The sequence below is a fragment of the Salmo salar genome, chromosome 26, assembly GCF_965601325.2.
Source record: "Salmo salar chromosome 26, fSalSal1, whole genome shotgun sequence".
Taxonomy (NCBI): Eukaryota; Metazoa; Chordata; class Actinopteri; order Salmoniformes; family Salmonidae; genus Salmo; species Salmo salar.
Window position 1 is genome coordinate 24,192,501 of NC_138316.1, and position 13,753 is coordinate 24,206,253.

The 13,753-nt window shown below is 41.9% G+C and overlaps 1 protein-coding gene across 5 annotated transcripts in view; it reads right to left on the minus strand.

Moving 5' to 3' along the window:
* Positions 1-13,146, minus strand: part of LOC106587461 (spondin-1) — a 146,592-nt gene extending 133,446 nt beyond the window's left edge. For 2 of the 5 annotated variants that reach the window (XM_014175871.3, XM_014175869.3), the window contains exons 1-2: positions 12,377-13,144; positions 11,622-11,728 (exon numbers count right to left, since the gene is read on the minus strand). In XM_014175871.3, coding sequence (XP_014031346.2) covers positions 11,622-11,728; positions 12,377-12,611 — 342 coding nt within the window. In that variant the 5' untranslated portion in view covers positions 12,612-13,144. Of the gene's footprint in view, positions 1-11,621; positions 11,729-12,376 lie in introns of all 5 variants that reach the window. The other 3 variants (XM_014175873.3, XM_014175872.3, XM_082969538.1) reach the window with 2 other exon arrangements.
* Positions 13,147-13,753: the final 607 nt, after the last annotated feature.

Below are 13,753 nucleotides of genomic sequence, written 5' to 3' on the forward strand. Positions count from 1 at the left end.
ACAGCAGATATTTCAGTTTACCCCTTGTATCCCACAGCAGATATTTCAGTTTACCCCTCGTATCCCACAGCAGATATTTCAGTTTACCTCTCGTATCCCACAGCAGATATTTCAGTTTACCTCTCGTATCCCACAGCAGATATTTCAGGTTACCTCTCGTATCCCACAGCAGATATTTCAGTTTACCCCTCGTATCCCACAGCAGATATTTCAGTTTACCCTCTTATCCCACAGCAGATATTTCAGTTTACCACTCTTATCCCACAGCAGATATTTCAGTTTACCTCTCGTATCCCACAGCAGATATTTCAGTTTACCTCTCGTATCCCACAGCAGATATTTCAGTTTACCCCTCGTATCCCACAGCAGATATTTCAGTTTACCCCTCGTATCCCACAGCAGATATTTCAGTTTACCCTCTTATCCCACAGCAGATATTTCAGTTTACCACTCTTATCCCACAGCAGATATTTCAGTTTACCTCTCGTATCCCACAGCAGATATTTCAGTTTACCTCTCGTATCCCACAGCAGATATTTCAGTTTACCCCTCGTATCCCACAGCAGATATTTCAGTTTACCCCTCGTATCCCACAGCAGATATTTCAGTTTACCCCTCGTATCCCACAGAAGATATTTCAGTTTACCCCTCTTATCCCACAGCAGATATTTCAGTTTACCCCTCGTATCCCACAGCAGATATTTCAGTTTACCCCTCGTATCCCACAGCAGATATTTCAGTTTACCCCTCGTATCCCACAGCAGATATTTCAGTTTACCTCTCGTATCCCACAGCAGATATTTCAGTTTACCTCTCGTATCCCACAGCAGATATTTCAGTTTACCCCTCGTATCCCACAGCAGATATTTCAGTTTACCCCTCATATCCCAAAGTAGATATTTCAGTTTACCCCTCGTATCCCACAGCAGATATTTCAGTTTACCCCTCGTATCCCACAGCAGATATTTTAGTTTACCTCTCGTATCCCACAGCAGATATTTCAGTTTACCCCTCGTATCCCACAGCAGATATTTCAGTTTACCCCTCATATCCCAAAGTAGATATTTCAGTTTACCCCTCGTATCCCACAGCAGATATTTCAGTTTACCACTCTTATCCCACAGCAGATATTTCAGTTTACCCCTCGTATCCCACAGCAGATATTTCAGTTTACCCCTCGTATCCCACAGCAGATATTTCAGTTTACCTCTCGTATCGCACAGCAGATATTTCAGTTTACCTCTCGTATCCCACAGCAGATACTTCAGTTTACCCCTCGTATCCCACAGCAGATATTTCAGTTTACCCCTCGTATCCCACAGCAGATATTTCAGTTTACCCCTCGTATCCCACAGCAGATATTTCAGTTTACCCCTCGTATCCCACAGCAGATATTTCAGTTTACCCCTCGTATCCCACAGCAGATATTTTAGTTTACCTCTCGTATCCCACAGCAGATATTTCAGTTTATCCCTCGTATCCCACAGCAGATATAGCAGCGCTGTCAGTGTGTGTAGAGCTGAGTGATTGGAGCTGACTGGATGATACAGCGTTTCCCTTTTTCACCCTCTGCCATTTACGATGCTCTGTCACGCCGTGCTGCGCCCACTAACCCACCCACCAAACCCCTCAGCCACCCCCCTCGCCTCGAATAAGGAGAAACCTCAAGGCTGGTACTAAATAACAACAGCATGAGATCAATGGCAGGGAAAAATAAAACAGCCAAACATAAAAACCGTACAGCAGCAAAGAGGGTAATGAGATGTGGCAGGAGAAGGAACAAATGATAAAACACCCTATTTTTCCTTCCTTCCTACATTCTTCGGGGGTTGTGCGCTTGGTCATGACATAGTAGTAACTGTGAGTAACTGAAGTGCTATACTGTAAAACTTGCCTCAACACAAGAAACGGTCAACTGTAAAACATTCAGCTTTATGTGGAAAGGGAATGAAACCAACAGGTTCACAAGAGTCTGCTACCAGTTCTGCTAGTTATGGCTGCTCTTAAAACCAATGTAACAGGCTCTCATTTATGAGGTCTGGCTTGTACACATACATTCACCCCTTGCTGATTGGATCACTGTATACTACCTCTGCCAGGTTGTAAGGAGTGAGGTTGAGTGGAAGAGTGAATAATATTCCTCTAAAGGAGGATGGTGAGAGACGTAAGGTATGAAAATACAGGGATACAAGACTGGCATGCAAACAGAGAAGCAACTTTGGGAGGTGAAAAGGGGAGATAAGTCGGTAAGCAAAAGGTGCAGGGGACGATTGACTTGACAGCTGAGAGTCTCACGGCGAGGTTGGTTGGCAGTAGTTGGATGGGATGGATCAGGGACAGAGGTATTCCCCAACCCTCCTGTTTCCTTCACATTGATGAAGTTTGATATTGCCCTTCATCCACTAATCCTTTATCACTTAACCAGTGAATGGAGACGTGTTGAACTAACTGCACTCGTCTTTTCAAAGGTCTAAAAACATAATAACGTCAAGTGATGATGTAATAACATCCCAACATCAATGTCTTCATGTATTACTTCCCTTGTTTTGATGGACATGGAAGAGTCCGAAAAGTGCAAACCCCATCAATCTGGCACTCCAGGCAGGCTCAAGCAAACGTTCAAAGTATTTAAACGATTTCAAATCTGGATGGCAGATCTGGATGACACCAGGGCAAATGGTGTCAAATTAACATGATGAGAAAACTTGGCTGAAACCTGAAGACTTGCATTAGCTCCAGAAACTAACACCTTGTCTTCAGCTCAGCAGAGGCTATCAAAGTCTTCTGCTGTTCAGAACTAACCCAGTCAGTGGCACCAGCAACCATCAAGCTCAATCCAACCAGATATTTCTACTATAATACTGTAATGAAAACATGACTTTTGTTGTGAAGATTACATATGACTGATGTTTAATGTGCTATGAAGGTTGATGAATGATACTGTAACATTCATGAAGGGGTTATGAATTATTTCATAAAGATGTTATTGATGCATATGTATACCACCTTCGGATTTGCCAAAACACACATACTGGTATATATCCACACATACAGACTCAACTTGTATTACAAACACACATACTGGTATATATCCACACATACAGACTCAACTTGTGTTACAAACACACATACTGGTATATATCCACACATACAGACTCAACTTGTATTACAAACACACATATGCATAAACACACACTCACATGAATACATAGACACAAAATAACACACAAACACACATATTCAGGCAACATTTTATTTCAAAATAAAAGCCTATTGTATAATGGAGACATGTATTTTTGTTGTCACCGTACCCAACCCTATGACACCAAATAGAGAACAGGCTTGGAGCAGAACACGGTCAGCCTTGCCCTTGCCCGTAGCAGTGCCTTACTCATGGCCACCAAGGCAGTAGGGGATAGCAACTGAAAAGTGATGTAGGTGTAATTAAACTTGTCTAAGACCAAAAGATTTGTGTAAGCTAAGATTTGTCCCTGCGCTAATGCCTATATTTAAGATTAGCAGGTTAACACAGTATTGTGGCCTGCAGGAAACCTAGGTTAGACACCAGTCTGTCTAAATGGTACTGTGACCTTGATAACTATCTGTGAGGAGGTGAAATGTGTGGTGCAGTGTATCAAAAGTGGTTCTGTAAACAATGATTACAGGCTATATACAGTTGTAAGTCGGAAGTTTACATACACTTAGGTTGGAGTCATTAAAACTTGTTTTTCAACCACTCTACAAATTTCTTGTTAACAAACTATAATTTTGGCAAGTCAGTTAGGACATCTACTTTGTGCATGACACAAGTAATTTTTCCAACAATTGTTTACAGACAGTTTATTTCACTTATAATTCACTGTATCACAATTCCAGTGGGTCAGAAGTTTACATACACTAAGTTGACTATGCCTTTAAACAACTTGGAAAATTCCCGAAAATGATGTCATGGCTTTAGAAGCTTCTGATAGGCTAATTGACATCATTTGAGTCAATTGGAGGTGTACCTGTGGATGTATTTCAAGGCCTACCTTCAAACTCAGTGCCTCTTTGCTTGACATCATGGGAAAATCAAAAGAAATCAACCAAGACCTCAGAAAGAAAAATGCAAACCTCCACAAGTCTGGTTCATCCTTGTGAGCAATTTCCAAACGCCTGAAGGTACCACGTTCATCTGTGCAAACAATAGTACGCAAGTATAAACACCATGGGACCACGCAGCTGTCATACCGCTCAGGAAGGAGACACGTTCTGTCTCCTAGAGATGAACGTACTTTGGAGTGAAAAGTGCAAATCAATCCCAGAACAACAGCAAAGGAAGTGAAGATGCTGGAGGAAACAGGTACAAAAGTATCTATATCCACAGTGAAACGAGTCCTATATCGACATAACCCGAAAGGCCGCTCAGCATGGTAGAAGCCACTGCTCCAGAACCACCATAAAAAAGCCAGACTACGGTTTTCAACTGCACATGGGGACAAAGATCGTACTTTTTGGAGAAATGTCCTCTGGTCTGATGAAACAAAAATAGAACTGTTGGCCCATAATGACATCGTTATGTTTGGAGGAAAAAGGGGGAGGCTTGCAAGTCGAAGAACACCATCCTAACCGTGAAGCCCGGGGGTGGCAGCATCATGTTGTGGGGGTGTTTTGCTGCAGGAGGGACTGGTGCACTTCACAAAATAGATGGCAGGATGGGGGTAGTAAAATGATGTGGATATATTGAAGCAAAATCTCAAGACATCAGTCAGGAAGTTAAAGCTTGGTCGCAAATGGGTCTTCCAAATGGACAATGAGCCAAGCATACTTCCAAAGTTGTTGCAAAATGGCTTAAGGACAACAGGTATTGGAGTGGCCATCACAAAGCCCTGACCTCAACCCTATAGAACATTTGTGGGCAGAACTGAAAAAGCATTTGAAAGCAAGGAGGCCTACAAACCTGACTCCGTTACACCAGCTCTGTCAGGAGGAATGGGGCAAAATACACCAGATTTATTGTGGGAAGCTTGTGGAAGGCTACCCGAAACGTTTCACCTAAGTTAAACAATTTAAAGGAAATGCTACCAAATAATAATTGAGTGTATGTAAGCTTCTGACCCCCTGGGAATGTGATTAAATAAATTAAAGCTGAAATAAATCATTCTCTCTACTATTATTCTGACATTTCACATTCTTAAAATAAAGTGGTGATCTTAACTGACGTAAGAGAGGGAATTTTTACTCTGATTAAATGTCAGGAATTGTGTAAAATTGAGTTTAAATGTACTTTGGCTAAGGTGTATGTAAACTTCCGACTTCAATTGTACATTGTTTGGAGAATAGAATAAAACAATCGTATATTCTGATGGGCTGAGGTCCAAGCTCTGTAACAATATGAAGCATTAAATAAATAAGTTATATTGTTCAAGTACATTCACAAAGTACATTTACATATACCTGGAATTTGATTTGGAGAAATGGTGAATAATTACGATAAACATAATATACAGACAGAATATATTGACAAGGAATTTATGAATCTGCACACTATTAACAGCAAAAAACAGAATACATGCACATACAGTGGGGAGAACAAGTATTTGATACACTGCCGATTTTGCAGGTTTTCCTACTTACAAAGCATTTACAGGCCTGTAATTTTTATCATAGGTACACTTCAACTGTGAGAGACGGAATCTAAAACAAAAATCCAGAAAATCACATTGTATGATTTTTAAGTAATTAATTAGCATTCTATTGCATGACATAAGTATTTGGTACATCAGAAAAGCAGAACTTAATATTTGGTACAGAAACCTTTGTTTGCAATTACAGAGATCATACGATTCCTGTAGTTCTTGACCAGGTTTGCATACACTGCAGCATGGATTTTGGCCCACTCCTCCATACAGACCTTCTCCAGATCCTTCAGGTTTCGGGGCTGTCGCTGGGAAATACGGACTTTCAGCTCCCTCCAAAGATTTTCTATTGGGTTCAGGTCTGGAGACTGGCTAGGCCACCCCAGGACCTTGAGATGCTTCTAACGGAGCCACACCTTAGTTGCCCTGGCTGTGTGTTTCGGGTCGTTGTCATGTTTGAAGACCCAGCCACGACCCATCTTCAATGCTCTTACTGAGGGAAGGAGGTTGTTGGCCAAGATCTCGCGATACATGGCCCCATAATACGGTGCAGTCGTCCTGTCCCCTTTGCAGAAAAGCATCCCCAAAGAATGATGTTTCCACCTCCATGCTTCACGGTTGGGATGATGTTCTTGGGGTTGTACTCATCCTTCTTCTTCCTCCAAACACGGCGAGTGGAGTTTAGACCAAAAAGCTCTATTTTTGTCTCATAAGACCACATGACCTTCTGCCCTTCCTCCTCTGGATCATCCAGATGGTCATTGGCAAACTTCAGACGGGCCTGGACATGTGCTGGCTTGAGCAGGGAGACCTTGCGTGCGCTGCAGGATTTTAATCCATGACGGCGTAGTGTGTTACTAATGGTTTTCTTTGAGACTGTGGGCCCAGCTCTCCTCAGGTCATTGACCAGGTCCTGCCGTGTAGTTCTGGGCCGATCCCTCACCTTCCTCATGATCATTGATGCCCCACGAGGTGAGATCTTGCATGGAGCCCCAGACCGAGGGTGATTGACCATCATCTTGAACTTCCATTTTCTAATAATTGCGCCAACAGTTGTTTCCTTCTCACCAAGCTGCTTGCCTATTGTCCTGTAGCCCATCCCAGCCTTGTGCAGGTCTACAATTTTATCCCTGATGTCCTTACACAGCTCTCTGGTCTTGGCCATTGTGGAGAGGTTGGAGTCTGTTTGATTGAGTGTGTGGACAGGTGTCTTTTATACAGGTAACGAGTTCAAACAGGTGCAGTTAATACAGGTAATGAGTGGAGAACAGGAGGGCTTCTTAAAGAAAAACTAACAGGTCTGTGAGAGCCGGAATTCTTACTGGTTGGTAGGTGATCAAATACTTATGTCATGCAATAAAATGCAAATTAATTACTTAAAAATCATACAATGTGATTTTCTGGATTTTTGTTTTAGATTCTATCTCTCACAGTTGAGGTGTACCTATGATAAAAAATTACAGACCTCTACATGCTTTGTAAGTAGGAAAACCTGCAAAATTGGCAGTGTATCAAATACTTGTTCTCCCCACTGTACATGCATTTGTATAGATGAAAGTTGAACAGCAGTAACCCAGCAAACATGGGACGTCCTAAAAGACATTCGGCGGCATTCCCATTATGTCCCTTAAGAGTTTCGGTGTGATGTTCTGAGAACATTCTAAGAACGTCGCGTGATGGTCCCAAGGGAACATTTTCTGGGAGACATTTGTCTAGTTTTCTGTAAGTTCCCAGGACATCACAGAGAGACATGTCAGGACCTTTTTAGAGCGTTCTTAGGAATTTCATTTTACTTGTTCTTAGGACGTCAAGTGATGTTCCCAAGGGAACGTTCTCTGGGAGACCTTTGTCTAGTTCCCTATACGTTTCCAGGACGTCACTGAGGACCATGTCAGGACCTTTTTATGACCTTTTCAGGATGTTAATTTTAGTAGTGCTTAGTACGTTATGTGGTGTCCCAAGGGAAAGTTCTCCTTTTTCAAAAGAAAATGGTCACAGGATATCCCAGTACGTTTTTAGGACATTCTTGGGGGGTTCTGTCATGGTCCCCTGGAAGTATTGTCTAGTTCCCAGTTTGTCCTGGGGACGTCACCGAGTACGTTTTTAGTACGTTCTTGGGACATTGTGTTATGGTCCCCTGATGGTTTTGTGTAGTTCTCGGTTTGTCCCAGGGACGTCCCCGAGAAAGTTTTTAGGATGTTCTTGGGATGTTGTGTGATGGTCCCCTGGAGCTTTTGTCTAGTTCCCAGTTGGTCCTGGGTCTTCCCCGAGGACGTTTTTAGGACGTTCTTGCGATGTTGTGTCATGGTGCTCTGAAGCTACCCTGGACAATCTTGGAGGCATTTGTCACGTGATTGTCCTAGGTGTCCCAAATCGTTATAAGTAAAGTAATGAAATGTTATGGGTGTTTTAAGGTTAGTAGTAAGCTGTTCAGCTAAAACAGTGTGGAAATCTTTAATCAATGACAATGTGATTACATTTGACATGATAACTTCAGTAATGACTTTTCAATATGACCGCACCTGGGATTTAAACTCACAACCTCTAGATTTGGGACATGCTGATCTTTCTGCTGTGCCACAAAGTCTGTAGAATTTCAGAAGTCCCTTACATATACATTACTTATAATACACCTCTGCACTTAGCAAAAGCATGCCATTTAATTATCAGGATAATCTGACTATTTTTTATTTATTTCACCTTTATTTAACCAGGTAGCCTAGTTGAGAACAAGTTCTCATTTACAACTGTGACCTGGCCAAGATAAAGCAAAGCAGTTCGACACATACAACAACACAGAGTTACACATGGAATAAACAAACATACAGTCAATAATAGAGTAGGAAAAAAATAATAATAATTAAAAAGTCTATATATATATACACATTGTGTGTAAGATTCAAAAAATACCTCCTAAGATTCTCTCATTGATTTAATTTACTTATTTCAGTTTGGGTTTTTAGTAAAGTTGTCTAATGTTGGTGGGGCATATTATTCTGTTTAAAACTGACTCGAAAAATACAATAGTTTTTCTTGAGTGTATTTTAAACAGAGTGTATTTTTAGAGTAGGAATAGGATTACATGTGGATTACATGTGAAATCAGTCAATGATACAGACATGGTGGCATAGAAGGAAGATTGTAATGCAGTGAACAAAGAGGTTGTGAGTTTAAATCCCAGGTGAGAACATGTATATAAATAATAATAATAATAATAATAATAATAATTACTGTATGAATAAACATACACAATGTGTGTAAAATATGTACGTTGAAACACTGTATGTTAAAAGCACTGTGTGTGTGTGTGTGTGTGTGTGTGTGTGTGCGTGTGTGTGTGTGTGTGTGTGTGTGTGTGTGTGTGTGTGTGTGTGTGTGTGTGTGTGTGTGTGTGTGTGTGTGTGTGTGTGACTAGCATTGCCAAAAGACAAAGCGCTATAATGGATCACTAGACAAAACCTCCAGGAGACCATGACATAACGTCCCGAAATTGTCCTCGAGACAAACTGGGAACCAGACAAAACCTCCAGGGGACCATGACACAATGTCCTTTGGGTCGTTCCCGGGTCAAACTGGGAACTAGAAAAAATCTTCAGGGGACCATGACACAATGTCCCAAGAACATCCCCGGGACCAACTGGACACTCGAAAAAAAACTTCAGGGGACCATGACACAACATCCTGGCGACTTTAGGCGTCCATTTTGTGACCTCCTAACGATTCATTATTGTTTGCAGTTAAATATTGCAGATGACATGTTTAATACCAGGGCCTACAGATTCATTAAGATATTTTTTGATCAGTGTGTGTGTGTGCATGTGTGTGTGTGTGTATGTGTGTGTGTGTGACTACATTTCAATGTGTGCTTGTCAGTGTGTCTATGTATGAGTATTCCTGTATGATGTGCATGAGTTTGTTAGTGTTGTAATTGGCAGTGGGTGCTGGTACTGTATGTGCATCAAAATGACTGAAGTACTACAATAAAAAATATATATTTTGGTTTGTTATTACATGATTGGTTGAAGTTATTACATTATTCATGAAAAAAAGTTGGTAAGAATCAGTTAATGTAATAACCACCGGTTAATGGAATAACTTATTACATTTAGCTTTAGAAAATATTACTTTTACCGTTCAACATTTTATTATGTTTATCGGCAAATTATAAAATGGACCGGGGGTATTACCAAATATTTTTTTCTACAAGTTATTACAAATAGAAAGTTATTACATTTACAGTTGTTACAAGGTGTGAAAATGATTTATATAAAGGTCATAAATATAATATACATTGCAGAGGTTCCACCTTGTCAGAAGATTTTCTTTCCTGAAGCATTATAGGAGCTCAGTATTCATTGATTTATTCATATCACTCAAAGATTTCAGTCAGGTTGTGCGTGACTAGTTTAACAAATGGTTTCATAACATTGTTTGTTTAAAATAGTGTCTGTAAGGGAGGAGTATCAGTCCTCTGGCCCAGCAATCTGGTTATAAAACCTATAAACAACATCTTCTTGGCCAATTCACATGCTGTGTGTTCTTGGCCTGAAACCTCTGTCTCCCCTAGCCCATCTCTCACCACACTAGAACCCGGAGGGCCTCATCAGAGCTGGGGACATGTCCTACAATATCCCCTGACATCTAAGTGTGAAAACACTTCCCCCACCCCTCCTTCTTCCTCTCTCACTCCCTCCCTTTTCCAGTCCAGTTGGAACCGTCTGTGTAGGCTGGGAACGATCTTCGCACTGAACCTGGCCAGATTTGTGTGTGTGCGCACCGTACATGCATGCATTGCCAAATTTCACACACCTGGGCTCTCCCTGACTGGCACAAGGCTCCTTTTCCCATTTTCACACACACTCTCTTTTTCACACACACACACACAACACACACACACACACACACACACATACACACACACACACACACACACAAAGGAATACAGAGGGGGCCGTAAATAGAGGTATTAGAGGAAACGAGGTGAGAGTAATCGCGCTTCCTCCAAGATGATGCGTGAAACAGAACGACTCTGGCAGGAGGGGTCTGAGAGGGGAACAGATTATGTTGGGAGTTCTCTCTCTCACACACACACACACACACACAGCGGAGTGGGTGAGAGCCGGCACAGCAGTGTGCAGGAGACGGGTGTCCAGAGGCAGCATATGGTGTTGATGTAAGTGTTCTGCCAGGTGTGGTTAAGTGTGTTGGCTCTGCTCTGCTCTGGGAGAGAGGATTTTTGCACCTGTATATCACATGACTGCATCCTCCCTATTCACATGACTGCATCCCCCAGTGACTGACTGGCTGACTGACTCCATAATATGAATAGGGTATAAAAACCTACACTGCAAACTTGAAATACAGTATATTCAAAATGTCATTGACTTACACTGTGGATAAACTTATTAAAGTTGAGTAAGTAGGAATTTTGTCCACAAATGTACCCACATTTCTATTAAATGTAAATAGTTTATGATTAGTGAATGCCTTAATGTAGTTACTTTGTTAGATACTTCTCTCTATTAGCTGAAATCTTGTTTTTTCATAGACATTTAGCTGTCGGCTAGCTGTGTTGACCGCTATGAAGACATTGTGTCCCTCTGAGGCCCATGTTACTAGACAACCCCCCTGCACTTGCCTGGGCTGGCCTGCTCTCTACCTGGCCATAGCCAGTCTGAGAAATGTTCTAACAAACGTTTGTGCAATGAAACTAAATAAATACTGCAAGCTGACCTACAAAACTTATTTACTAGATTTATGTTAGACAAAGCAAGGATAGTGAACTTCAAAACGTGATGTAGTTTTATTGGAATTTGCAGTTGTTTGTACAGTAAGTAATGAATCTGCTAGCTTCTAATGACTGATTGCATCTAAATAGAATGCTACTTTCACCTGAATAACTGAAGGTCATTTAGAAGAAATTAAAAGATGCATGTTGTAATATCTACATTTTCATTTTGTATAATTTTAATGACATAATTGCAAATCTCCTTGTTGTCCTACCTGGAAATTGCCAGCATAGTCCTCTTCTTTGTCTCCTTCCCTGCCCTCCCTCAGAGCGATGAGGGTGAAGCCTCTGAAGTAAGCGGGACTGGATGCATACAGAGTCACTGGGGATCACAAACACACAGTCAGTGAAGAAAATAAACTGATGGGAAACAGATTGATAGGTTTAATAAAGGTATGCAAAATCTTAACGCACTAACCCTCCTGGATTCGTTCCTCATAGGAATGAGATCTTTATAGGCTATATCAATCAGAAGGGAAATTAGCTCTTCACTTGCTGACACAACTGGCAACTGCTGTCATTATCCGTGTCATTATCATTACTATATTGATATACAATAGCTTCCCTGAGATAATGTGTTCGAATAAAACTGTGACGTGATGAGTGATTGAGCCAACATGGGACTTTTGTTAGACCAGTGAATCATAATGTTAACTATAATGACCAATGAGTTCGCAGGTGGAGTCACCAAAATGAAGTTAGAGCATCACAAGTTGCAAATATTTCAGCGATAAACAGACGCCTATGAAGATACAGTATGAGGGCATTCTGGTCTGTGTACAACTCCTCTTTCCACAAGAGAGTTTGACTTGTCATAACACAGCTCTGACTTCTAGGCTATCACTTAGTTATAAATGACCACAACACTGTGTCTTCACATGAGTTGAACACAAAAGAGAAATAGAGTAAAGGCAAAAAATACCCTATTGTGTGTCAGACAATGTGCGCGGAATAGGACGGAATACACTACCTCTGTAAGTGCTCCCAGGCTGATAATTTTCTGGGTCCCCCTCGACTCGGAGCCGAAACTCGTTGTAGCCTTCCTTCCGAGTGCCCTGAGCCCGTAATATCCGACTACAATACCCGTCTGACTTCCCAGCTCTCTCCGATGGCTCTTCCGTGAAGGCGAATCCGGCGTTGCACAGCGCACTGGAGATAAAACACTGTAACAGCAGAATGCACAGAAATATTCCCGCTCCTGCCATCGTGAAGCGGCAGCTCTCGCTCCAGCGGATGCGAGCAAAGGTGGTGAAAAACGAGTGAGGATCAAGGGAGGAAAACACGCTTTCTTCACCACTCAAAACTCCAGGAATAGACGAAACTTGGAAATTGATAAGACTCCCCTCACTCGGGATACGAGGTAGCTGTCTCCGCTAAAGGTAAATCCATCCTGGAGAGATATAGAGTGCAGAGAAAGAATAGTTTAGGATGTGCACTCGCTCTCGCAGAATCGCACACTGATTTGTTGAAGAGCGTCTGACGATCAGTGGGTCTAGTGTTTGCTTAACTGAGCGCGAGAGCCTACACAGGGTCAGGGAAAATAGCGGAGCAGTGTAGCGCGTAGCGCGGCTGTCTCCAAGGCATGGACGCAGGCTATGAGCCCAACGACCTAAATGCACCTAGCCAACAGACTGGAAACAGACATTTCTACCAATGGCTGCAGTGATGGAGGGACGCGTTTGACATTCTAGCTGGAACCTGCCTGTGTGTTTGCTCAGCCGCGGACTCCCGCCCCCAGGCTCTCTTAGCCGACCGCACAGACAGAGACAGATGCTCAAATAGTAATTAATAATGCATGCTAACCCCCCCCCCCCCCCCCCCCCCCCCCTGCACAGTCTGTATTGTGTGTGTCTGTGTTTGAAAGAGAGAGACAGGGCCGATAAGCCCTTCATTTAGAGGGAATGAAGTTAAACACATATGGAATGTGGACCGAGCTTCTAGGGACTTCATTCTTAACCTTATATTGGCTTCTTTCACCAGCTGTTGCCACTGACAGAGAATGGTCACTGACAGAGAAGGAGAATAATCACAATAATCAATTAATCTGTCTCGAATGATGAATCAACAATGATCACAAGTTGGGGGCAGTCCATGTTACAGTTTTTACATTAGCCTGGAATCTATAACTGACCACAATAGACCTTGAAAAACAATAATGAAAGCAACACCAGAAATTATATAGGCCCACTGTCTTTGTTATAGCAGCAATATGAATAATGATGCCCTGACAAGCATTCTTCTGTGTCACCCACAATACCCATGGGGCCTCAGTGAACTTTCATCAACCATATATGTCAATAGTTCCTATGGTATAGGCATACTGTAATCCAGCTTTAAAAAGATTTTC